At 47.2% G+C, this 25,823-nt stretch overlaps 2 protein-coding genes, 1 long non-coding RNA gene and 2 other non-coding genes across 6 annotated transcripts in view; 3 read left to right on the top strand and 2 right to left on the bottom strand.

Moving 5' to 3' along the window:
* Positions 1–1,610: 1,610 nt before the first annotated feature.
* Positions 1,611–4,188, bottom strand: LOC133271745 (uncharacterized). Its single transcript, XR_009744229.1, has 2 exons — positions 3,912–4,188; positions 1,611–3,881 (listed from the first exon to the last, which is right to left on the bottom strand). It is a non-coding gene; the product is annotated as an uncharacterized LOC133271745 (long non-coding RNA).
* Positions 4,189–7,951: 3,763 nt separating this feature from the next.
* TPT1 (tumor protein, translationally-controlled 1) lies at positions 7,952–13,065 on the top strand. The gene is made up of 6 exons (XM_061457331.1): positions 7,952–8,122; positions 8,473–8,546; positions 8,944–9,134; positions 9,872–9,977; positions 11,324–11,440; positions 12,838–13,065. Exons 1-6 carry the CDS (start codon positions 8,095–8,097, stop codon positions 12,838–12,840), a joined length of 519 nt encoding a protein of 172 aa, XP_061313315.1. The 5' UTR covers positions 7,952–8,094; the 3' UTR covers positions 12,841–13,065.
* On the top strand, positions 12,649–12,778 carry LOC133271788 (small nucleolar RNA SNORA31). The gene has a single exon (XR_009744258.1). It is a non-coding gene; the product is annotated as a small nucleolar RNA SNORA31 (small nucleolar RNA).
* A 685-nt stretch (positions 13,066–13,750) lies between the features above and the next one.
* Positions 13,751–13,886, top strand: LOC133271789 (small nucleolar RNA SNORA31). The gene has a single exon (XR_009744259.1). It is a non-coding gene; the product is annotated as a small nucleolar RNA SNORA31 (small nucleolar RNA).
* Positions 13,887–21,534: 7,648 nt separating this feature from the next.
* GTF2F2 (general transcription factor IIF subunit 2) overlaps positions 21,535–25,823 on the bottom strand; it is a 96,550-nt gene continuing 92,261 nt past the window's right edge. For both annotated transcript variants that reach the window (XM_061457329.1, XM_061457328.1), the window contains one exon: positions 21,535–22,397. In XM_061457329.1, coding sequence (XP_061313313.1) covers positions 22,278–22,397 — 120 coding nt within the window. In that variant the 3' untranslated portion in view covers positions 21,535–22,277. The remainder of the gene's footprint in view (positions 22,398–25,823) is intronic.

Genomic DNA, 25,823 nt, shown 5'->3' with positions numbered 1-25,823 from the left:
CCTCCAAACGCTCTAACATATCCTCTGTCCCTTTTGATTTTCACAGACTGGGGGAATATGATAGACACAAAATTCTTATCAGAAAAGAATAAATAACCAATCTGTCTTGGGATCTTTGAAAATAATGGCAGGTTTATTTTTGCAGCTGACAAGTGTTAAGAACTCAAGTTAATGGATTGCCATTTAGGAAACTGTTTTCCAAAATTCTTCCAGTCCTGTTGCCTCCTTTCCTCTACAGTATTTTAAAGTGATGCTTTGCACAACTGGGAGACCAAAAGGTTGATCTACCTATTTCCTTATAATGCCATTCCTGCCATTTTCTGGAACACCTGCAACAGGGTTTGCTTTATAGTTGTAACTGTGTTCATTATTTATTACCTGCTGGCAAATACAGTGCCAGAATTTTAGGAATAACACCATTAACATGCCCCGTGCTCTGATGACTATTTCTCTATTGACAAGACTGAGAGCTTACACCGCATAACAATGAACTAAAAAGCATGCAGTGATGCATTAAAATGGCAGAACTCAATTTCAGGCTTCAAAACATTCATGAAGCAAATGCCAGTTTGCAAAATGGCAGCTGAGTGAGTTTAGCATGGCAGGATTAGCCCTTCTAATGGTTAAAATCTCAACAGAGCCAAGATCATCGCATGGGGATGCTAATTATCTAAAGAGGATGGTATTTGTGTGCAGCATCCAACTGGCCAGGAGCCCAGAGAGGTTGTATCAGTTACAGGCCAAAGATCAAGTGTGCTGGTCCTAGGGCATTCCAGGTGATACAGCATGGCACCAACACCAATGGAAAAACCTCCTACCAAGACAAGTGGAGCCTGGCTTGCCATCCACCGGCTCCTGTCCCGCCATCTAGTGGGATATCTCCGTATGTCACTGGCACCCCAATGAGTGGAGTTACATCTGGAGGGAAAACACAGAGGTCTAGTCTTCTTTGAGTCTTTTGTGTAGGTGTTGCTAAGTTAACTGAGGTTACAGTTCAGCTCAGTGTCTTCAAAGAGAAAAATCAAACACAGAGGTTAGTTTGCCTCAGAAAAAAAAAAAAAAGCTGTTCAGCTTCAGAAGGGTGTCTGTGCATAGAAGTTGTAACCTTGGCCCAGACTGCAATACAACCAGCAGCTGTGTGGGACAGAGCTGGAAGCAGCCTCAGTGGGGCCATCTTTCCTCACATCTCAGCAGCTGTGTTTGCGCTCAGGCCCATTCCTCATTCCCCATCTGCTTTACGTGCTGCAGCTGTGCTATGCCTGGCCCTGTGTCTTGCATATCCCAGCCCTGGCTCGACTTTGGACCTTCCGCTCCACTGGCCTCACTGGAGCACCATGGGACTGAGACTTTGCTGGAGAGGGCACTGCTGCCTTGCCTCCATCTACACACCCAGCTTGCCTTCCCTTAAGTAACAGGCCTTGCTACTTTGTAAGAACTTGGATTCAGCTCACTTAGCAAAAGGATCTAGTGGTGAGCCATCTCTGCTGCGGAGGTTAAATAGGATGAATTCCACCCTCATTCTTTGCAAAGCAGCTGAAACAGCCAGGCTGGTGCTGACATACTGGGGGGAGGGAGCAGGATTATATGTTTTGGGGTTATGTTTTTTGGGGGAGCAGCGTTATGTTTGTGGGTAAGTTTCTAAATCAACTGCTGTAAGAGCAGATCTCTCTGAAGAGACATCCAGGTTTACTGCCTGAAGACCAAGAAGTGTCCCAGCAAGCACAAGTAGTCAAATCCTTCCCCTTAGGTGTGGCATGTAAGAAACCCTTTCTGCAGTATATCTCTAGTCATAGTCAAAGGACTGTACTGTGTTGTGTTTAAATAGGACTAAAGCAGGGGCTCTACCAGGATTAAAGCTTCCATGCAGGCCCATCTTGCCATGCAGGACAACAAACACATTCCTTTCTGACAATTTCCCTTTTCCAAGCCCTCTTTTTCATTCTTCATAGTGATATAAGAACATTATTTTTATCCAAACTGTATAACCAATTGCCTAAACAGGTGTAAATGACAGCACATAATTCATCTAAGAATCACTGGGTGAGACAGAAGAGGGCTGGAAAGGGTCTAGAGGCAGTCTGTCTCTCTGTTGTGGAGTGGGATCAGCTGTTACCCATGTCATTCATGGTAGATCTAGCATGTTTTCTGACCTCACCTGAGCAGGTTTCTGGACTGTTCTCAAAAACCTGCAGGGACAGAGAACTAGGTAGATAGCCTACTCCTTGTTTCTCTATTGACAGTACTGGGAAGCATTTCCAATGCCTTACCTAAAACTCTCTTACAGCAAAATAAACCAAATCATATTGCTTCTACTTATTCCTGTTGCTTTTCTGAACCCCTGCTGATTAGTCCGTATCTTTTCCAAAGTGTGCTGCTAAAGGTGGAGTCAGCTCTCCAGGAGGTATTAGCAGCATGGAATAGAGCTCAACCCCTCACATCTTTAAGACAGCAGAAGTTTCTTGTATGTAACATCACCACATATATTCCAATATGGCATGGGCTTTTCTTAAAATAGGTAAGACAGGTGATATCAGGAAGAATTCTTTCACTGAAAGGGTTGTCAGGCATTGGAACAGGCTGCCCAGGGAAGTGGGCAGTGGGAAGTGGTGGAGTCCTCATCCCTTGGGGGTATTTAAAAGACATGCAGTTGTGGCGCTTAGGGACTTGGTTTAGTGGTGGGCTTGGCAGTGCTACGTTTATAGTTGGACTTCACAATCTTATAGGTCTTCTCCAACCTGAAAGATTCTATGATTCCATAGTTCTGTGATTCTGGTTCAGCTTTGGATCTGCCAGTACCCCAGATGTTTTCTGCAGAACTGCTGCCCAGATCTCTGTCCTGCGTCTGTAGCTGATGACATCTCTCTGCACTCAAGAGCATAACATCAGAGCGCCCATATGGAGCATAGCATCAGCTCAGCATCCCCTGGTATATGCAGTGCACGCCCTCACACATCCACCCCCACGGGCAGAGTTTCAGGTAAGCTGGAGTGATGCGTGTAATGCCACAGACGAAAAGGCTTTTCGTAGCTGTGCAGTGACCTCTCTGTCTGTTTGAAGAAGTGCAGCCAGCAGCCTAAAACTGGGCTATGGGTGTATAGCCAAGGAAGCAGCAGAGGATTTTCAGGGACCCAGCTGAACCAGAAAGAAATGCAAATACTGTAACGTCAGTGTAACAACACCTGCATTTCTTCTGAGTGCAGGAGGGGTTGTTGCTGAGCTGAAGACCTTTCTCATATCCTAAAAAGTGATTCTTTGGGGATTTGTTTATCTATCTATTCCAGTCTGACATATTCTATTTGTGAATAGATCAGACCTGATAAACTACACTGATGCTCAAAGTTCAGTTCTTTCAAGTACCAATCTTGTAATCTGGGACTCTGTCTTAGTACACTGCCAGTGTAGATCCAAATAATGACTTTTGGCTGAACATCCAAAAATCTCCAAGGATTGCCAGGGACTGAAAGGCTGGCTATATTGTGTAACCTAATAATAAGAAGGTTTAGGACCTCTTTAGTGCCCTTAACCCCCGTGGGGAAAGAACTTGAACAAAAGCAGTTAGAACTACAGTTTCCATCTGGATATGTGGAAGGCAGGGCTACGAAGTCCCAGCTCCTGTTTCAGTCATAAATTCCAGCCAGATTTGTGAAGACACAAGCTGATCACAGGCTTGTTGTGCATCTTCTCTCCCAGTGCAAGAGTCAGGAGATGCACTGGGGAAGAGGGCACTGGGCACTGCCAGGCTGCCCTGCCAGGCCTCTCTACAGTGCCAGGTCTCACTTGGTTGTTTAGACTTCTATTTTCCAGTTTCTCTCTACCAGGATCTATCTATAGAGATACATAGATTAAAATATATATAGATAGAGATAAATAGATATATATATCTATATAAATATAGATAAATATATCTATACACTTATATACACTGTGACTTTCGCAGCCTTTTACAAAGGTTAGAAGAATGTCCCTTAGGTCATAGCCAAGCCCCACCTCTCATTTCCTTCCACTGACTGCACCTGGCTGGAGACTTGGCTGCAGGCAGGATCTCCTCCCTTTTGATACAGCTCAGTGGGAGTGGTCACAATGAGCTGAAAACGTACTGCTCACTTAGAGAAAGAACAGTGAAGTATCAGCTGTCATCTGCCATTTGAATCCAAGACACAAAGTTGTATCATGCCCAGTTGCTAATATTTGGTGAGAGTAACACTGCAATACTTCACAATGACCTGTGTCTTCCATGAGAAAGGATTCTCCTGAGACTGCGGACACCTGCCTAGAAAATCCACCTCAAGTGATATTAAAAACCCCATCTATAAAAACACAGGACTTTCATCAGTGCTTGGGGATTCACATGTCTCCAAAGATGAAGTACACTGTCAGGATAACCTGTCATTTCCCACCTAAAAATACCCTGCTGCAGAGGGACTACCTTTTTATCCTAATACTGTGGAATGTGTTAACCTTGCCTGGATATGAGAGATGTTTGAAGGGGCTGCCTGCACAGACACAGAAAGCAGGTGTGGAACACTCAGGGTTTCTTCAAATGATGCTGATTTTGGGGAGGGGGAGGAAGGCATTTTTAATATCAGCACATGACAGAATTATCTCTTAATATGGCATCACAGGAAATTTTTAGCACTGGTACCTCAGTAAAGTGCTTCTTGCAAAACCTACACCAATTAAAGTATCACTAATTTAGTCCTGGGATTTATTCAGAGCTGTCTGAGTTTGAATCAATTTTAAAAGCCACTCAGGTTAAAAGGATGAAAACCTTGTCATGTCAACACTTCTGGTCTCATTTAAAGGTTTTTTTCCACTTGATATTGATTTAGCATAACTTCACGTCAAATTGATGTTCACACAGGAGCCTTGACCTATTTAACTGACGCATTTTTAAGTAATACCTCCTACTTCACAGCCACAACTCTGAATAGAGACCTACAGGCAAAGCAACCTGAAGGTCCATCTGTCTCATCACTTGTGCAAAGGGTTTCTACCCTGACTCCAGTAGACAGGGCCAACCGCTGAATTTGTAAGAGGTTTCGATACTATAGGAAGATCCCTTTTTCTAGAACAATCTCTTCAAATGAAAACCAAACTGAAGCACACCTACTAAATGGATGTTTTTAGCTGCATATTACACTATGAGAAGGAGCCAAATGTTCCCCTGTCACTCAACCCACTGCTAAAGATATGTGGTTTGTATAAAGAGGGGCTCTTATCAAGCTAGCTGCTACTAGAAAAAAAAACAGATAAGCTTTTGAGCAGAAGTCCCTTCTTCAGGTCTGAGATAGCAACAGTAGGGGAAGGTTTTTCTTGAAGGTGAAAACCAGCAGAGAATGACTGATAAATTTAATCAAGATTATGTAAGCAGCTAGATGATCTTGAGAAAAAAAAGGGGGGGCACTGATATCTGGAGCAAAGGAAGAGATAGCAGGGGAGGAGGAGATAAAAGGTGAGCACAAAGAAAGCCTTGTGTAATTTACTGCCTGAGGAGGATGAGGGACAGGGAATTGTACCCTGTGCCCTAGTGTCTCTGTCAAGTCCAGGATCATTAGAAACATTAAGCATTTTAGGTACCATAATGTCTTTAGAAAGTATTTTGTCATGTCCCCTAAGAATAAGGGTTCAAGGGAGGTCTACATTTATTTCAATTGTGTCAGGCTGCTGCAGTGAAGTATGTGCAAGTGGAGGAAAAGAGGCCTAGGTATTACTGTGCTTCTGCCTTTCATCTTGACCCTGACTGCTGGGCTTAATCTCTCTTATTTTTAAGTCGTTGTAAATAAGTGAAATTTCTTCACTGTGAGAGTGGTGAGGCACTGGTACAGGTTGTCCAAAGAAGCTGTGGATGCTTCATCCCTGGAAGTGTTCAAGGTTAGGTTGGATGGGGCTTTGAGCAAACTGATCTAGTGGAAGGTGTCACTGCCTGTGGAAGGTGGGTTGGAAATGGATTATCTTTAAAGTCCTTTCCAACTCAAACCATTCTATGATTCTATCTTTGCAAAAGTAATGAAAAATATACCTGTCCCAACCAGTCCTTTCACAAGCATACAAATGGTGTCTCCAAACATACCCAACTTCATTAGTCTGAGGCAGTAATAACAGGAAGAGTCTAAGAGCTTCTTAATTATTTGCCTATTAAAAATAAATCATTTATTTGGAGAAGGCACAGCATTTAGTACCTGTCACAACCCTCACAAGGCGTCAAGCTCCTCAGCAGTGAGGACAGCCCCACTGCAGTTAAGTCATTACCGATGATGGAGACCACAGGAGAAGGCAGTCAGGCCAGCCGATACCTCATCAGGCTGTGAACAGAGGGAGCATCACAGGTTTTTCCGAACATCACCTGTTTTACCCATTTTAAGAAATGCCATATTGGAATACGTAAGTGGTGATGACACTGTGCCACCCCCAGCTCTGCGGGCGACTCACAGCAGCTCTTCTCCAGGTGTCTGAGAAAGGCTCAGAGTGGTTCTTCTTCAAAACTGAGCTTATGCCAGAGCTGAAGAGCCAGCAGGGATCACCACCTGTACCCAGCACTGCTGAGGCTGCACCTCAAATCCTGTGTTCAGTTCTTACCACGAGAAAGACATTGAGGTGCTGGAGCAGATCCAGAGAAGGGCAACGAAGCTGATGAAGGGTCTGGTGCCCAAGTATGATGAGGAACGGCTGAGGGAACTGGGGAGGTTTAGTCTGGAGAAGTCTCATGGGGAACCTCTACAACTACCTGAAAGGATGGAGTGAGGAGATGGCTGGTCTCTTTTCCCCAAGTAACAAGTGACAGGATGTCCTGGGTTCAGCAGTAGCAGTCATTTTTCTCCTTCTTGGTAGCTGGTGCAGTGCAGTGTTTTGACTTTCAGCCTGGGAACAGAGCTGACAGCAATGTTTTGGTTTGGCCAAGGACTTTGTGACCTCATGCTCTGCCAGGGAGGAGGGAAGCCAGGAGGAAGCAGAGACAGGACACCTGACCCAAACTGACCAAAGAGGTATTCCATACCACAGCACGTCATGCCCAGGATGTAACTGGGAGTTAGCCGGAAGAGCTGGGAGACTGCAGGGTTGGAAGAGGTATGGGTCGGTGCTTGGTCAGGCTTGGGGAGTGAATTATTGGTTGGCTGGTGGTGAGGTGTTGTATTCTCTTCCCATTTCCTTTATCATTATTATCATTGGTGGTAGCAGTAGTGATTTGTGTTATACCTTAGTTACTAAACTGTTCTTATCTCAACCCGTGGGAGTTGCATTCTTTTTGACTCTCCTCTCCGTCCCTCCGGGAGCAGGGGGAGGGCAAGAAGGGGGGGGAGTGAGCGAACGAATTGCTTGACTGGGTTTAAACCATGACACAGGACAAGAGGTAACGGCCTCAAGTTGCACCTGAGGAGGTTTAAGACTGGAGATTAGGAGAAAATTCTTCACTGAATTTTTCAGGTCAGGCATTGGAACAGGCTGCCCAGGGCAGTGGTGGAATCACCATCCCTTTAAGTGCTCACAAACCATGTAGACAAGGCCCTTAGTGACATGGTTTAGTGGTGGCCTTGGCAGTCCTGGGGTAACAGGTGGACTTGATGATCTTAAAGGTCTTTTCCAACCTAGCTGACTCTGCGATTCATGCCCAGGTCAGTGGAGCACTCAGAAATCTGAGGAAGCAGGGTACAGCGACCTAGCAGACTGCCACTCAAGGAACACAGGCCGCTACATCGACAGCCCGGCCTCACCTGAGGGCAAGCCTCACCTGAGGGCAAAGAGGCGCTGGCCTTCCACTGCAGCTCCCCTAGCCCCGTCAGCACGGGCACTCAGGCCTCCCGCCGGCACGGCTGTGGCTCGGGGGGGCGGTTTGCGCTACCGACCCCCATCACACACGCACACCCGCCCGACACGCCGCGGGCCGCCCCATCACGGCCACCAACCGCCTCCCCCTCAAACAGCCGCGCGGGGGCGCCGCGCGGGGCGGAGCTGGCGGAGCGCGCGTGCGCGGTGACGCGCCGTGCCGTGCCCGCTATATGAGCTGCGGCAGGCGCTGACTCGGCCCTTTCCGCCGAGCTCCCGCCCGATCTCGGGTCGCTGCGCAGAGACCGCGCCGCCGCTGCGCCTGCCGCCGCCATGATCATCTACCGGGACTGCATTAGCCGTAAGGGCGGCGGCCCCGCGCCGGGGAGGGGGCCGGGCGGGCCGGCAGGGCGGGAGGTTGCTCTGGCGGGAGGGGAGAAGCGGCTGGCCGCGGCCTGCGCCCAGCTGCTGGGCCTGCCGGTGCCGCGCATGTGCACTGAGGGGAGCCGCGCCGGCGATCGCGGGGGAGGGGGGGTTAATGTACAGTCCGGGCCGAGGCCGTGCGGCACGGGCTGGAGCGCTGGGTCCGGATGGGGGTGACGGGCAGCCGGAGCGGGGCCCGAAAGGGCAGTGAGGGGAGGCGGCTGCGGGGACGCGAAGGGCGGAAGCTGACGCGGCGGCGCCCGCCTGTGTGTGTCCGTCCCCCCGCAGAGGACGAGATGTTCTCGGACATCTACAAGATCCGGGAGGTGGCGAACGGCCTGTGCCTGGAAGTGGAGGGGAAGGTGAGTAGCTTGTCCACCTCAGGAAAGGACTATGGCGGGGAGGGAAGGCAGGCCTCGCCGCGGTGACTCAGAGCCAGCCTGGGGCTGGGGAGAGGGTTTGGCTTCCCTGCGAGGGGCCCTAAGCGGGGGGAGCACGGCCCGGCCTGGTGCCTGTGGCTGGGACAGAGACGGCTGCTACCACGGTTGCTGTGTGAAAGTTCAGTGCTGGTGGTGTAGTGAATGTCAGGTGCTGGGAGAGGAGCCTGGCTTAAAAAGCCTGTGCTTGGGCTGCAGTCAGGTTCCTTGCATTTAACTGTGGCTCTGAAGTCATGCCCTGCTGTCAGGTCATAGATGTGTAAGAGCGGTAGCGTTAAGATTTTTGCAGAGCCGTTAAGTTTTTTGATGTCTCTAAATCTAGATGGTCACCAGGACAGAGGGTCAAATTGATGACTCTCTAATTGGTGGCAATGCCTCTGCTGAAGGTCCTGAGGGAGATGGAACAGAAGCCACGGTCATAACTGGTGTTGATATAGTGATAAACCACCACCTGCAAGAAACCAGCTTTACAAAAGAATCCTACAAGAAGTACATCAAGGATTACATGAAAGCGTAAGTGTCAGCAGGCTTTTTCTTTAAACGTGATTGCAGAAGTTTTAGGTTGCTGAGATTTTGAAAACAGTGTTGAACTTTGTTCTTGTAGGTGTTAGTTCTTAGTTCTGATACAGGTACCAAACTTGCTGTGAACTTGAATAATGTCTTAATATTTGGCAAAACCGGAGCTCTAAAGAATTGATAGTGGAATATCTGAGTTTATCTTGGCTGATGTACAGGACCCGTCATGTGCTTTGAATGTTATTTGTAATCTTACTGTTTTCTTTTGGATTTATCAGTACCAGGTGTTCATGTGGAAGGGGGTGAGGTGGTGAAGAAGAGCTTACTGAAGTATTTGTAACTTGGCAGTTTAAATGCCCATAAATAACATGTGAATGGAACTTTTGCTAATTCAAGGTGTAACTTCTGTTGCTTATGGTTCAGTGGGTTAGTACTAAAGGAGAAAAGGCTGTGATGCTGAGAGAGAGTACTGTTTGTGCTGTGAAAATGGTTTGCTATTTTTTTTTGTCTACTGTTAGCTTGGAAGTAAAATGAACTTGATACAAGTGTCAGGCACGGTTCTGCTAATTGACTAACAAAGTTAAGTTAAAATTTTGGGGCTTTAAGAGTGGGTGGGGGAAAAGCAGCAAAATCAGACAGTTTGACTGCTAACAAATCTTTCTGCTATGATGTGATGCTGTTCAGTGGAGTTATTAAACTAGAACATGTTTTCAGATTTATTTTTTTTTTTCCAGAATCAAAGCCAGACTTGAGGAACACAAGCCAGAGAGAGTAAAGCCTTTCATGACAGGGGCTGCAGAGCAAATCAAACACATCCTTGCGAATTTCAAAAACTACCAGGTAATGAAACTTATGTATCCCTACAGTAGTGTGGCAGTGATACAAGCTGTGGTTGGTTCATTGGCTGAACTAGCTTGTTGAGAATTTTGAGGACTCTGGGAGTCAGGACATGTAACTTGCCCTTCTTTGGGGGTATTAGAGACTCTTGAGAGTCAGAGAAAAGAAATAGCATAGAATTTCTTGGGGTGTTCAGGTATTTCATTTCAGTTTGCAATGCTTGTAGAGAACTGCATTTGTAGCTAGCACCATCTAGGAGCCGAGGAGTTTTAAGACTTGAAAGATGTATAATTTTGGCACCTGCTGTGTCTTACTCTGCTCTTTATAACAGTGTGGTAAAACTATAGAATGGTAGAATGTTTGGGTTAAAAGGGTACTTAAAGATCATCTAGTTCCAACCTGCCTGCCATGGGGAGGGGCATCTTCCCCTAGAGCAGGTTGCTCTGAGCCCTGTCCAACCTGGCCTTGAACACTACCAGGAATGGGGGACAACCACAGCTTCTCTTGGCAATGTGTTCTACTGCCTTGATCACCCTCACAGTGAAGAATGTCTTCCTAATATCTAATTAGTTCTACCTCTTTCAGTTTAAAGCCATTCCCCCTTGTCCTGTCACAAAATTGCCTTGTAAAAAGTCTTCAGGCTTTCTTGTACTCCCTCTGTGTACTTGAAAGCTGCTCTTATATCTCCCTGGAGACCTTCTCCAGGCTGAACAAGCCCAACTCGGCCTGTCTTCACAAGAGAGGTGTTAACAGCCCTCTGATCATTTGTGTGGCCCTCCTCTGGACTTGCTTGAGCAGGTCTGTCTCCCTCTTGTGCTGGGAGCCTCAGATCTGAACTCAGCACTGCAGGAGAGGTTTTACAAGAGCAGAGTGGAAGGGTAGAGTCACCTCCTTTGACCTGCTGGTCACGTGCCTTTTGATGCAGCCCTCATACAGAAGCTTTTTGGGCCTCAAATGCATGTTGAGTCATGTTGAGCTTATCAACACCCTCAATCAAGTCCTTCTTAGGCTGCTCTCAATCCAGCTTCCCCCATCCTGTATTTGTGCCTGGGGTTGCCCTGACCCAGGTGCAGGATCTTGCACTTGGCCTTGTTGAACTTCATGAAGTTCACACTGGCCCACCTCAAGCCTGTCAAGGTACCTCTGAATGGCATCCCTTCCCCCTGGTGTGCTGAATGCTGAGGTACCTAGGTGGCACTAAAATGGATAAGCTGCAGAAAGCAAAATCCCTGCAGCTGGTGAGGGGGAGTTTTAAATTGAACTTGGAGATGTTATAGCTTTCTTGTGTAAAAAGGCACTTTCTCCTGGTAATAGCTCATTAAATGTCTCAGTAATGCGTTTCTTTGAAGTTCTTTGTAGGAGAGAACATGAATCCAGATGGTATGGTGGCTCTCCTGGATTTCCGTGAGGATGGTGTGACCCCATATATGATTTTCTTTAAGGATGGCTTAGAAATTGAGAAATGTGTAAGTACTGGGTGAATGTGCCCAACCACATGATTAGTTCTTTCAGTGCACCACTTGTTCTCTTGTGTCCTTGTTAAAGTTGAACAGTAGCTGCCAGCTTAAACTTTAAAGGTTGAAGTCAGTACAGCCTAATTGGTGCTTTGTGTTACGCACAGTGCCTGAGACTTCCCTCGTGCTATTCAGTTACACCGAATGGGAAGTAGTTTCACTGCAGTGATTCATGGTGACTTCATGGCTAAGAAATGCAGAAAGAATTGCCTTTCTGAGATGTAACTATGTGATTTAAAGACAATGTTCTCTGAAATGCACCACGACAGGGTGTTAATTGTGAAATATCTTATTTGATCAGGTTCCCTCTTGCTTATTCTGGTGCCACTTTTTGTTATGCAAGAACTGTGTTTAAAAATTGCCCTGAATTCGGGAACATGGTAATAATCAAGTACTTCACCTTATACTGTCTGGAATCTCCAGCTGTTTGAGCTCAGACATCTCCTGTTGTCTGCTTTATCTTTAATGACTTTGTTGGAATGTGGTTGCAGCAAAACAGTCCTTGGATCACAACACTTGAATTTTTAGGCTTATTTGGAGTGCCATGGAATTTGCTGTAGACTGGTAGTGGGGGGTAGCTGCTTGCTTTGCCCAGTCATTGTGGCCTCATGAAGTCTGTTTATAGCCAGCTAAATTTATCTGTAAAGCCTCCTAGAGGCTTCCTGGTGTGCAGGTCATGTAAAGATGAACCAACTCGTAGTGTGGAACACAAGCCCAACTAAAGGAATGCTTTTATTGGCCAGAACAGACACACCACCTCCTGCAGCCTGCCTGAGGGGAGATAATACCTGTTCTGCACTCTGGAACAGGCCTAGGTCACCTGGAAGGTGCCTCTTCAATGCAGAAGCTTGTGTTCATCTCCCCTACTTGGGCAGACCTTTTGGATGTGTAAATTGGGTATCTCCATCTCCTTCAGGATGGAGTAAAAGAAATAGTAGCAGGGTGTTCTAGTGGGAGGCAAAAAAAACCCTATGACAGCTTCTTGGTACAGCTCTTGTAAGAGGCAGTATGTACATTGTAAGCTTTAGTACTTGTTTAGGATATGCCCTTAGTTGAAAGGAAACCTGAAACTTGGTGTGTCAAGCAAAAAGGGTATGAATGAGTATCCTGTCTGGCTTGCTCAGCAGCTGCCAGTTGCTCTGTGTGATCAGAAGAATGATCAGCATCCTCTGATAGACCACGAGCACTTTTCCTGTTGCTCTCTGGTTTGCACTATGATGCGAAAATAACTTCCTTGCGCTTTCTGCCTGCCAGCCTATGGCAGCTCAGATTGAATTAGGGAATACACAAGTAAGTTATAGAAACTTACTGTCGTGACCTTGAACTAACATCTGCTACTCTTGTTTCAGTAACAAATCAAACAGTATGGTTTTGGATCACCTGTCTTCATAGCTGGCTGCTGTTTCTTCTTCATCGGCACAACACCAGGAATTGGCAATGTCTAACTGGACTGATGTCATCTTGAGCTTTATTCACTTATTTTGACCCTGATTTGGAGTGGAGGCATTGTTTTAAAGAAAAAAACCCAACAAACATCTGTCATGTAGATTGTCTAAAATAAAACTCATTTAAATCCATTCTAGGTGATGGCTTTTGGTCTAATGTGTTTCTTAGGGTGACTTGCAGGAGAGGTTGCAGCAAGGTGTTCCAGGATTTGGTACTGTCAGTAGCGTAGTCTGGTCCTGGCACACTATGGCTTGACGACAGACTTCAGGCAGCTTCTACCTGTGATACTGGACTGCAAGAGCAGGCTAAGGTCAATCGGGCAAAGCCCAGGAAATGTCATCATGATGGAGTGGATCCCCTTCATCTTTCATGATTGCAGAGACCTCTGGAAGAGATACCAAATTAATAACAAAACCCAAGAATGGAATGTGTGCTGTTGAGCTGCTTTGTCAGACAAGGATGTTTGAGTCTGTTTTCAGCTGTAGTACGACTTCAGGATCAAAGTAGGAGGACGGATGGAGCAGGAGTTTAACACTAGCACTCCCTCTGAGCCCAGGTACTGGGAACACTGTGAGGAGAGGGTTTTCCAATGCAGGCTGGCTGTGGTATTGGCTCCTGTGTATCTGACAGCTGTTCAGGAGCAGATTAATGAGAACTCCCAAACTGCAGGATTTTTGGGGTGTTCTGTACTTACTGGTGAGAGAAATGTTGGAATGGCCTGGCCCTGTCGTAGCTTGTACACAGCAGGTGTGTCTGGGCTTGAGACTTAGCTGAGTGTTGATAACTTGGTGTTCCTGCTGTGTTCCCCATTAGGAAGTGCATCTGTTTGACAGACCTGGAGCAAACAGCGGTTGCTTCTCTGGTTCTTGCTGAGATGCGACAGTAACAGGTTCCTTGCGCTTTCTGCCTGTCTGAACTTGTGGCAGCCTGGATTGAATAAAGGAACACAAACGCCTTTGCAGAGCCCCAGATGGGGCTGGGGGGGTTATGTTGCTGCTGACAGCACAGGGATATTGCCTTGGGCTGCAAATCACCCATGATTTTCTGCTGTGGTGGAGGCAGAGGTACAGGTTAAGGTGCCAAAAGGGGAGGGCATGACCTGGTTGCCACCTGTTCATCTGTGAGTTCTTAGGCTTCCACTGCCGAGTTTTGGCATCTTTGCTGCCTTTTGTCAGGTTTGGCCAGAGCTAGGTTTCTGCAGGGGGTGAGACAGATGAAGCAGCAGGCTGGGAGGAGTGAGATACTGGCTGTGGAGGAGGGAGGGGAGAGTGGCCTACTTATCTCAGAGGTTCCTGTCTAGTTTACATACTCCCTATTTTAGTTGTGTGGGAACTTCATTTACATATCTTTCACCTTCCCAAGAAGGGGGCTTGGACCAGCTGCACTTCTGGCTGAGGTACAGTAATGGTGTCATCCGAGCAATGTAAAATGATGCTCCTCTGCCTTCACCCTATGGGGTCGAAAGGCAGGTTCACAGCCTAAATAAAATCACTGAGCGTACTCTCTTTCCTTGCAGAGGGTTTTTTAGTGGGGCCAGGTGAGGATGTTCTCTTATGTTCTGTTAAAAGCTGTGAGCCTTGAAGGGGAGAGCAAGTACTTGCTTAGTCTGAGACTTCTGCTTCTCAGTGGAGTACAGTTAGTGTCAGCAGGGCAGTGCTTGCGTGGCCATGCAGCCTCTGGTCTTGCTATGCAACCCCTAATATCCCTGGCTCCCATTTCCAGTGAGTTAAAACATCCAAAACTGAGTGGAGGGAGCTGGCATGTGGGAATGGAAAGGGCTTTTGCCCTGGCTTGACTGGTGAGGATGGGATCCACAGGGAACAAGCCTGAAGCAAATTGTTGTGTGACAGTTGAGTACGAATGAGGAGGTGCTTTGAAAAACAGGTGGTTTAAAAGCATGCTGAGCACAGCCTTGCTGTTGGGTTGAATGGCCTAGGGCACATTGTGAGCCATCATTGCTACTCCTGGCTAATTGGGATGTTGAACTGGTGTGTACAAATGCGTAGGTCATAGTCTCATGCTTTTCTACAGGGTGGAGCATATGATGGCAAGTCTCTCTTCTCTCCTGTTGTAGGAAAGTCACTTCAGAGGCTCTTGAGATACAGGAGGTGTTTTTGTTCATCCCTCCAGTGAGCTGCAAGAGAAGTGGTTTTGCTGCTGGCTATGCTTCCCAACAGTGCACCGCTGCCTTCAGTTTCCCAGGGAAATGGACAAGTCTCACTGCTCGGGTGCCAAGCCTGCCAGGCAGCAGGGAGGAGAGGTTTAACTACCCTTGATGGCAGAGACAAACCGTGGGGGTGACAAGCAGTGGTCTGGGTTGTGCTGCTGTGGCAGCTGCCCACAGTCAAGGCAGGGTGAGGGAACACTGAGATCCGATGCCTTGTGGGAGTTGCTATGTGCTGTGAAGTGGGAGGTCTGTGGCTGGTAAATACACTTGTCAACAGTCTGTACTACAGCTCTGAGGTGGAAATGAAGCTGGTGTGTTTCCTTGCAACCCAGTTCCCCTTCTTCTGGTGCCTCTTCATGCAGCTGTTTTCTGGGTACTGAAAAGCTAAAGTTACTGGAGAAGGCAAAGCTTCATGCTGCTGTAATGCTACAGCTTTGGAGTTACTGAATTGATGAAAATGCTGCATCGTAAGAAGTTACCCTGGTGCTTCAGTTCAGCCTGAACTGAAGGACTTCATCCCTGTCAGTGTTCAAGGCCAGGCTGGACAGTGCCTTGAGCCATCTGGTCTAGTGGAAGGTGTCCCTGCCCATGGCAGGGAGTTGGAACTGGGTGAGCTTTAAGGTCCCTTCCAACCCAAACCATTCTATGATTCTGTGACAGCTTTAAAACCAGGTGGGTGGCAGTTCTGGAGCCTTTTGCAGCCCTCAGCTTTGGCACAAGGAAAGAGAACCTGTAGAGGGAAGGTCCTACATGAATAGATGTACGGAACAGACCTGCTGCTGCTGGCTTGGAGCAGGTGAGGTGCCTCCACTCCACCTTAGGCTGTGCTTTCCCAGATGCAGCTGCTTTTGTGAACCGAGATGTTTCACCCTGCACCAGCCAGCAAGTACATCTCATCGCTGCTGGCCCGCAATAGGAGAACAGCATTTAAACAAGGTGTTCATTTAGCTCAGAGATAAATGTCTTGATAGGGCTTAAAAAAAAGCCTTGCCCAGGCTGGAAGTCTGCCATAAACCACCCAAAATCCATTGCTAGGAGCACAATTGTGCTGGTTTGTGGCCCCTGCACCTTGGCTGCCTTTTGGTTGTAGTTGGGAGCTATTAAGGAAAGATCACAGCCAAGTGGCTGTGGCCAGGGCTGCGGGCCAGCAAATGCTGGTGACCTGGAAGTGTCTTATGCAGGAGTAGGAGGATGTTGTTGAGGATGTGCATAGCTGATGTGTGTTTCTAGCCATTAGAGCTGCATTCATCACCTGCTTACGGCAGAAAGGAAAAGCAAACCAAGAGCATGAAAATAGTCTAAAAAGGGCTATATCAGCCTCACTGATGAGGTAGTGGCTGAATATGGTGAGAAAAATGCTGAGCAATAGTTTCTCTGCAGCCTCCTGCTGTCCAGGGGGCCAACAGCTGGGATTCGCTTCCTGGTCTGCTACTACCACCAGCAGCAGCAGCACGAAGAAGCAGAGCTGGCATTTCAGAGCGTAGCCCCTTTCCTCGGCAAGGTGTGCGCAGGCTGGCAGCACTGCCAAAGCAATACAGCTGCCGGATTTTTATAGGGAATGTCCAAAAAATCATATGTCCAGAAAGGATTTAAGGATTAACTTCCCAAATTCTTTGTAATAAGTGTAGTTGAAAAAAGGCCATGTGAAGCTGGATGTTCCCTCCCTGCTCACTGGATGTACAGCAGGCAAAACACTGCTGCTGCTACTGGAATAGGCTAGTTCAGGGGCTGAGGTTCATTTCCTTTTCTTACAGCAGTGCCTGTACCTGAGCTGGGCACCTTTGGCCCCTCCAGTTGAGTCAGGGTTTGATGATTCTTAGCCTCCTGCAGCCATATGGTCAAGCTGCCCACAAAAAGGCATTTAAGGGGTCAGTGCAGCCCTTTACCCATTGGTTTGGGCTGCCCTGGCCCAGCAGCCATCTGGCAGCACATCCAGTTCATCTGTTGTGGTGGGGCTTAAAGTCTTCAGACCCCCATAAACCCACCTGAGTATTAAGCTGAACAGGCAAGTTGCAGCTGCACATGAGTAGAAGGGGTTTGTGTTCATGGCCACCTTGGTTACTGCAGTCTTTGGGAAGGACACACAGGAGGGAGATGTGGCTGGGGGTGCTTGTGCTGGTGGACCCTGCATGGATAGAGCCCTTGCTGCTTGCAGCCTCTCCCATTGCTGGACTATATATAGTCTCTTCCTGTAAATAGCTTCTTCCAGGCTTGGCTGGGTGGCAAAGGGAGGCTTTTCAGGAATCCGTGCTGGCTTTTATGTGAGCCTCTCTGGAGAAACTTAGATGTGTGAAGCCCAGGCTGGGTCAGTCTCATTTCTCACCCCCAGTGCACTGGTGGAAGCAGTTGGATGGATGCAGACATAGGTCCAGGAGGCTGAGGAAGGACCCTACATCACTTCCTTCATTGCTTTTAATCAAGCCTTTGCCCTTGCCTGTTACTCTTGTGCTTGGTACTTTGTTACCTGTCTTGGAGCTGCTGGAAGCTTCCCCTGCCTCCTGGAGGTGCTCATGTCCCTATAGAAATCCCACTCATGAATGAGCTCCAGAGGTAAAACTAATTAATGGGATAGAGGGGAAAAGGAACAGTCATTCTTTTCCTTTCAAGATTGAAAACAAACTACAGCAGCTTCTCCCTTCTATTTATTTGCCTGTAGTTGCAAACTCATTATCTGCAGAAGCCCAGACCCCTGTGTAACACTGTCAGGAGCAGAAAGCCCCTCTCAGGTGGCTGCACTTCAATTCTTTGTTCCAATGCAGTGAGCTCGAAAAGGTTTTGAGATTGTTGAGATTTGAAGGTGGAAGAGTTTGACCTTGAGCCAGACAAGAGGTGTGAACCTTAAGACACTTGCTGCAGCAGTAGGTGCTGAGCTCTTCAGGAAAGAGCCTTTTTTGATCTTTCCTATTTCAGTTTGTCATCCCTGTGGGAATAATTAAACACTCCCTAAGAAGGCTGGCCCTGCAGCCTGGTACCCACACTCAGTTTGAGTTAGGAGAACCAAGAAAGTCCTCCAGTCCTCTTGCTGATGTGAGGAATGGGACAGGTTGTACCCAACCACAGCTCTTGGAAGCAGAGCCACCATCCAGGTGAGCCCAGAGCAACAGCTCAGCTCTGTGTTAGTGAGAAGAATGATTTGTCAGGAGTCAGTAAACATAGCCAGTAATGAAAATGCCATCCTGGAACAGAGACATGAGGATGTGGGTGGGCTCAGCTGATGCACGCAGGAGGTACCTTCAGCTGGAGCCAACTCCAAGCAGCTGGTGAAGACAACGCGCAGCTGACTCAAAGCATGGATGGCTTTTAGGGAGCATTCATTGGGACAATGGCAGCTAGCAATGTCTCGACTGGGGTGGCTGTGCCATGGTTGCCTCACAGCTCATGTCCATGCCAGCACCACCTAGGCTTACCTCGTATGAAGTTTCTCATTACACAAATGGGCATTTGGGAGAATCACAGAATCGCCTGGGTTGGAAAAGACCTTTAAGATCAAGTCCAACTGTTACCTCAGGACTGCCAAGTCCATCACTAAACCATGTCACTAAAGGCCTCATCTACACAGTTTCTGAACACTTTGAGGGACTGTGACTCCACCACTGCCCTTGGCAGCCTGTTCCAATGCCTGAGCAACCTTTCAGTGAAGAAATTGTTCCTAATACCCAGTCTAAACCTTCCCTGGCACAGCCTGAGGCCATTACCTCTTGTTCTATCATTTGTCACATGGGAGAAGAGACTGACCTCACCCCACTACAACCTTTCAGGCAGCTGTAGAATGATAAGGTCTCCCTGAGCCTTCTCCAGACCAAATACCCCAGGTCCCTCAGTTGTTCCTCATTGCACTTGTGTTCCAGGCCCTGCACCACCTTCATTGCCCTTCTCTGGGCCAGCTCCAGCACCTCAATGTCTCGTGAGGGGCCCAGAACTGAACACAGTACTCGAGGTGCGGCCTCACCAGTGCCAAGTACTGGTGCTAGAGAGTAGGCTTTTAGTCTCATTTAATGGCATGTAGCACACTGATAATTCTGCTCGTGCCTATGGGACTCACACGTGGACTGATGTTTTGACCACTGATATTCAAGAACAAGCGGACAGACAGCAGCACATGGGAAGACCAGCAGGGAATCAGTGTTCATCACTGCTGTGAGTTCAGGGTTTAAATTAATCCAAATGTGGGGGCCGGGGAATCAGACTTGAATGCCTATGAGCCTCCTCCTCCTCCCTTTTGGCAGATGGCAATCCTGCTATCCTGCCAACAGCACTTGCTAAGGACCCCTTGCACAAGCAGCGGAGCAGAGCTGGAGAGGTTTTGTTGGTTGGTAAGTGTTGGATCCAAATGAGGCTGCCCCAGATGCTCAATCGTGACTGTAACCTTGCATGAAATTTGACTAGTCCCACAGTGCCGTGAGTTACCACAGAAGGGAGAATATGGGGCTCACACCAGCGGGTTTACCCTGCTGCTTCTGTCTAGGGTGGTTTGTGCTGCAAGACCTCGGCGTGGCTGCAGGCTGGATGATGACCTACCAACAGCAGCTAACAACTCCACCTCCACACTTACTATGTGCTCCCAAAAGGCAGGAACCAGCAGTGTGCTTGAACACACAGCACAGGTCCTGATGTTGGCACAGGAGAGCATCTTCAGTTCCTAGGTCAGCATCTATGGGGGCTCAGTTGTACCCTTCCCTCATGCCACATGGATTTAGTGGCTGCTTTTGGAGCTAAAATTCCAGTCACACCCCAACAAGCTAGAAAGCCTTTAAATTAAGGAGGCAGGTAAAAGAGTGCTTCAGGAGCTGCCTGGTTGCTGGACTGTCCACTGGATAGCTTTTATTAGTTTATCCTAGTATAGCATTCCCTAGTTCCATTTGTGAAATACAGTTTCCTCACTGTTCCCCATTTTATCTTGAAACCTGGTGCTAGTCCAGAGAAGGCTCCAAACACACCAGAGCACCTTGGCTTTCCCCAACCCTTCTGTTGCTTGTTGGTTGAAAACTCATTTACTTCTAGCACTCTCCATATTTGTAATGATGCCCATAAAAAATCAGTCTTTTGTAAAACCCATAAACCCCAGCATGCTCTGCACGCTTTCCAGTGCTCCTAAGTAGAGCCTGTTTACCCTGTCCAAAGGCACTCTGCAGATCAATAAAATACCTACTCCGCTTATATCTTCTGCCATTTCACACTGACTGATTAGGTCCCTCTCAACTGAACACAAATTGTGAAGCAGTAAACTCAAATAAAACCAAAACTACATTCCTGCTAAGCTAATCCTGCTGGGATCCCTCTAAAGGCAGCCTTTTCCCTCTGAAACAGCACGGTTATTTTTGCCTGCAGCACTGAATTACAACATTACTATATCAGGATTGCGTGCCCTGCATGGTTTTAGAAGACCACATGAGGAGCAACGTAAGGGAGAAGCTGACCTAGATTTTTTAGGTACCTTAGCTGCTCAAACAGGATATGAATCCAACAGAGGAGCCCAGCACATGGAAAGCAGAAGTCCTCATCCAACATGATTGTGAATGCAAGTCTCCAGAGGACCTGAACAGCATGAGGAGGACAGCAGTGTGTGCAGGCTTTGGCTGTTGCTGGGGGGTACATCACATACCGTAGCAAGACGTGAAGGCTGACTTCCTGGGTTCCTCTTGGCATCCTCAGGTATCTCCTGCAGCCATTATCAAGCTGGGTCCTGCTTGGAGAACCTGAGGAGAACTGAGTCAATGAGTTATGAAAGCACGCACACATCCATGGAACGTGGCCTGCTCTTCCAAAACTCTCAGCGGTCCACCTCCTACAGTCCACCTTCTAGGAACTGGTTGCTCCATGCCACAGGAAGCTGAGCACCAGCAGGAAGTGTTCCTGTGGAGAGATATATACACACACAAGCAATACTAGAGAAAAGTGAATTGAGCAATAATGTGTGACTTGTGCATAAGGATCAAGGTTGTTTCACAGACCTCTAAAGGCATCTAACCGTGCTCCAAACCTTTAATTGCTTCCAAGTGGACCAGTAATGGACTGTTAGCTTTTCATGCAGACTGATTGTTTTATTAGTGTGTGCTGAAGGGATGCACGCACCTGAAGGACCTGAGGGAATGTGAAAGTTGTGCTGTAAAACCTCACCTTCTGCTTCATTTACAGGTGTATCAACAAGGGGTTTCCACTGTTTTCTTTGCCTTTTTTTCTTTTTTAAACTTAAAAGCTTTGAGGATCAAATGAACTAGTCCCATCCCATCTGCCTCCCTGCTCCTTCCCGAAAAGGATGCTGAACAGACAACCCCTGCAACATGCATTCCGAAAATGGGGGAACAGAGACACAAATACCTCAAGCCATCTTGCCCAAAACACATAGTAACCCAGTGGCAAAGCCAGCAATAAAAACTGTCATACCTATACTACCAGAGCTTGTGTTCAGTTAATAATGTAGAACATTGTGTGGTACAAGTTAAAACAATGCTTTTATTGATATGCTTCAACATAAAACGTGTAACATCATCAAAACCAAACAGAAATCTATTCCTTGATGAACTTACTTATTAGACAGACGTTTCACTTTTTTTTCTCAGTAATCACCTGGAGGAGTCACTGACCTGGCTATCAAACAGCCTTCTCATTTAGCTGTGTTCATTTGTTCCCATGAAGTCTAAGACTGTGATGAGCACCGCAGCTGTGGCTGTTCTTCCTAAAGGCTGATCCCAACAGGAGCATCATGTCCAACCCACCCAAACAGCGCACAAAGGGTTGTGTACCTTTGCAGCTTTGCAGACAAAGCCCTGACAGATCCCAGCAGAAGGGAAGGTAGTTCTGCTGGAATGCAAACACACAAACTTACAGGTTATTCTACTACAGTTTCCTTCAAAGTCACTGAGGCTCGGAAAATCCACAAAGCTACCAGGAAAAAGTAAGATCAGAACTCAAAGGATTTCTAATAAAGATAAATCTAAACCAAGTTTATTCTAGAAATATTTTTTTCCTGTCAAAACAAAAAACACTTGTAGAAACATACAAGAAATATCCCTTGGGAGAAAAAAAAACAAAACCAACAAAGCTATGGAAAATAACAAAGTATCATCTGCCATTGATTTAACCTGCAGAACTGCTGTGCTCAGTCCTGCCTGTAAACCCACCACAGTTCCCTCAGTGCAACCATTCTAATTCACTCTTGCTTCGTAAATGCCATTGTTAATCACTCTTGTCTTCTCCTTGGTAGTGCCTGTATTCTGGCTTCAGCTCCCATGTGTTTTTGTGGGTCCCCTTCACATTGTAGATGCCTATTTCTCTTAAAATTTCTTTCAAGTAGATCTGAAAGGAAAAAAAATCCACATTATACAGGCAGGCAATCACCACGGCTCCTACAGAGCATCTCATGATCTGCTCCATCACACCGACTTGGTTCATAATCATCAAATGTCACTGGGCAGCAAGGTGGGCTGATGGGCACAAACTTGTGTGATAATGATTGAGGCTTCAACCGCCTGGCAGCAACAGACCTGCTGGGGCACAGAGAGGCAGGTACTCCCTAGGTGGATGCTCCACAGGCTGCTGAAATGAAGCTCTCCGTGCCTCTGGGAAGGCAATACTGAGGTTATAGAATCACAGAATGGTTTGAATTGGAAGGGATCTTAAGAGTCATCCAGTTCCAAAACCCTGCCATGGTCAGGGACACCTTCCCCTCGACCAGGTTGCTCCAAGCACCGTCCAGCCTGGCCTTGAACACTGCCAGGGATGGGGCAGCCACAGCTTCTCTGGGCAACCTGTGCCAGTGCCGTACCACCTTCATGGGGAAGAATTTCTTCCTTATATCTAATCTAACTCTACTGTCTATCAGCTTAAAGCCATTCCCCCTTGTCCTGTCACTGCATGCCCTTGTAAAATGTCCCTCTCCAGATTTCCTGTAGCCATTTTCGGTACTGGAAGCTGCTCAAAGTTATCTCACACATCTTCCTCCTGCTTGGATCCCTCCAAGCTCTTGGCTTTCTGTCTTGCTTTGGTTGGAATTATCTTGAAACTCCCTGCCTTACTGAGACCCCACCAAAGCCAGGAGCTGTTGGTTTTCATGCCTTTGTGCAAAGCCTGAAGCATTTTACTAGGTAAGATTTAGAGGAGAGCTGAGTAGGTGCCAAAGAACTTTCTAATATATTCAAATATTAAGGCTAGGGAGAGAATTAAAGCCCAAGTTACACCAGCAGTATAACCTTCAGCAGCAGACAGCTCGCTAATAGCACCCTCCTTGACCCTTTATAATAAACACCCGTAATTTGTTTCATATTTTAAAGAGCCGTTTGCCTGCTTGTTTGTTTAAATATTAATGGCGACTGATGCAAGTAGATTGCCATGGCAACTGCAGACACAGCTTAAGAATCCCCACATTACATTCATAATTGCTTTACTCTGAGCAATTTAATCCTCTTTTGAGTGCGTACATTGACCTGGGGTTACTGGAACCCTTGTATCTTTTGTATCTACACTCCCACTAAGCTCAAATAGCAACGTCTTCAACTCATCAAAAAAAGCAAGTATTTGTTGATGATACAAGAAAAAAGGGAAGGCTGATTGCCCAGTCTCTTCCTCACACTCTGCCTATTTTTTGCTAAGTGGGAAAATTGGGCTTTTAATTTATTTCCCATTCTCAGACAGTCTCTAAGTCTCTTTTAGAGAAACTGATCATTACTCGCTCTCCAAGTACACGTCAAAAACTGACAAAGCAGCAAAACCCCAGATCCCACACTAATGACAAGACTCCAGGTGGACTCATGGAGCAGAATTCTCCCTGAAAACCTATCAAAGCAACGAGGGGTCTTTGTCAAGAAGAAAGCTGACCCCATCAGACTGCACATACAAAGCAGTTTCTCAGGCTCTTTTCTTGGAGCAGAGCGGCTGCGCGCAGGAGTAGTTCATTTTGCACTGCGGGGATGGCTCGTCAGTCTCCGAGGGTGCACAAGGCAGACCCCAGCAGGTGGCAGCAGGAGAACAATGTACAGCTCAACACAGCTTCCCACGTCTCGACTAGCGCAGAGATGCTGTCATTACTCATGAATGTGCCCGCTACGACAGCAATTGGTGCGCAAACATTTCTGTCTGATGACACTGCTGTTGTGCAACGCATCTTTTAAAGGTGATGAAAGCAGGTGAAAAACAGTGTGGCCAGCAGGGTGAGGGAGGGCATCCTACCCCTCTGCTCAACCCCGGTGAGGCCACATCTGGAGTACTGTGTCCAGTGCTGGGCTCCTCAGTACAAGAAAGACAAGGAGTTACTGGAAAGGGCCACAGGGATGATGAGGGGTCTGGAGCATCTCTCTTATGAGGAAAGATTGAGGGAGACTGGCTTGTTTAGAGAAGAGCAAACTGAGAGGGGATCTCATTAATGCATATAAATATCTCAAAGGCAGGCGCTAGGAGGATGGTGCTGTACTCTTTTCAGTGGTGCCCAATGGCAGGACAAGGAGCAATGGCCATGAACTAAAACACAAGAAGCTTCACCTCAACGTGAGGAAGAACTTCTTTACGTTGCAGGTGGTAGAGCGCTGGAACAGGCTGACCATGGAGGTTGTGGAGCTTTCAGTAGTGTCACTGACAGACACTTCTAAAGATGGTGAGGGGGTGGAAGGAACACCCAGATTCAAGGTTAAATTCTGCTCCAGACCACACAGACAGATTAACGAGAGTTGGGAAAAGTGTAATTGCGCTTAGTTCCTTAGTACATTGATATGCAGTTGCTGGTGTAAAGACCTAGTCTGCATCTGGGAAGCTGGGTCACAAGGCATGACGATGCTGCAGGGCTCAGGCAGAATGAAACTGCTACGGCTGCACGGTTCATGGCTCCTGCTGTTCAGTGGCAATATCTTTGGGTGATAGCAGTGTTCACTCTCACTAGTTGCTCACACCTCCAAATCGCACACCCAGTTATACAAAGATCACTTTTAATTTCAACTGGGTTTCAGGCCCAATTCCCCAGGCACTTCTGCTTCTCTCTGAACAAAACTTCCAAGAGTTCTGAATCCGCAGCCTAACAAAACGGAACAAAACCAACCTAAAGTGAATAGTGAGGTTAAAATCTGTGCCACAAGTGAGAGCACTCCAAGCCCGGTCTGTGAACTGCACCAGCTGAGGATCTCCTGCTGGCCATCTCTGCTGTGGGGGAAACAAGCAGCAGTGGTTTTAGGAGGGCAGCAGAGAGTGTTAACCCGAAAAATCACTCTGTGTGCACACATAAGATGGAACTGTTGGAGCTTTTAGACAATTAAAAATCAGAGATAAACCTGCTGTACTGTACCGAACTTGAGAGCAAGTGGCTTGATGAGATGAGTTTGGAGGATGTTACGATTTTCCTGTGGGATCTCTTCTCTTTCCATAAACCAGGACCCTCCACCTGGGTCTGTGCTGTGCCAGGTTGGCCTATACATTTTGGAGAAACTAAGACTACTCAGTCTGATGCTATATCATCAAGAAATATCCTCCACTTCCTCCAGTAAAGCCAAATATTGAATTTTAGAGCCTGGTGAGTGCTAACCAGGGGCCCACAGTTTCTCTCTGAAAGGGATCCAATACGTTGATATAATTCTAACACAGAAGCTAATCTCTATCCAAGCTGTTTGTACATTTAAGGCATCTTCCCTTCCCTCATGATTTCTTTACATAGAAAGGGAAATGTTATTATAGAATTAGGTGACAAAAATTTCTGAGAGAGGAGTTAACCTCCGAGCTCTGAAAACCCTTCTGAAACTCTGA

The sequence above is a fragment of the Pezoporus flaviventris genome, unplaced genomic scaffold (assembly GCF_033815535.1).
Source record: "Pezoporus flaviventris isolate CSIRO_AGI_PZ_B2104156 unplaced genomic scaffold, CSIRO_AGI_Pfla_v1 ptg000025l, whole genome shotgun sequence".
Taxonomy (NCBI): domain Eukaryota; kingdom Metazoa; phylum Chordata; class Aves; order Psittaciformes; family Psittacidae; genus Pezoporus; species Pezoporus flaviventris.
The sequence above is the reverse complement of the archived record's forward strand: the minus strand, read 5'-3'. Positions and strand labels throughout refer to the sequence as shown.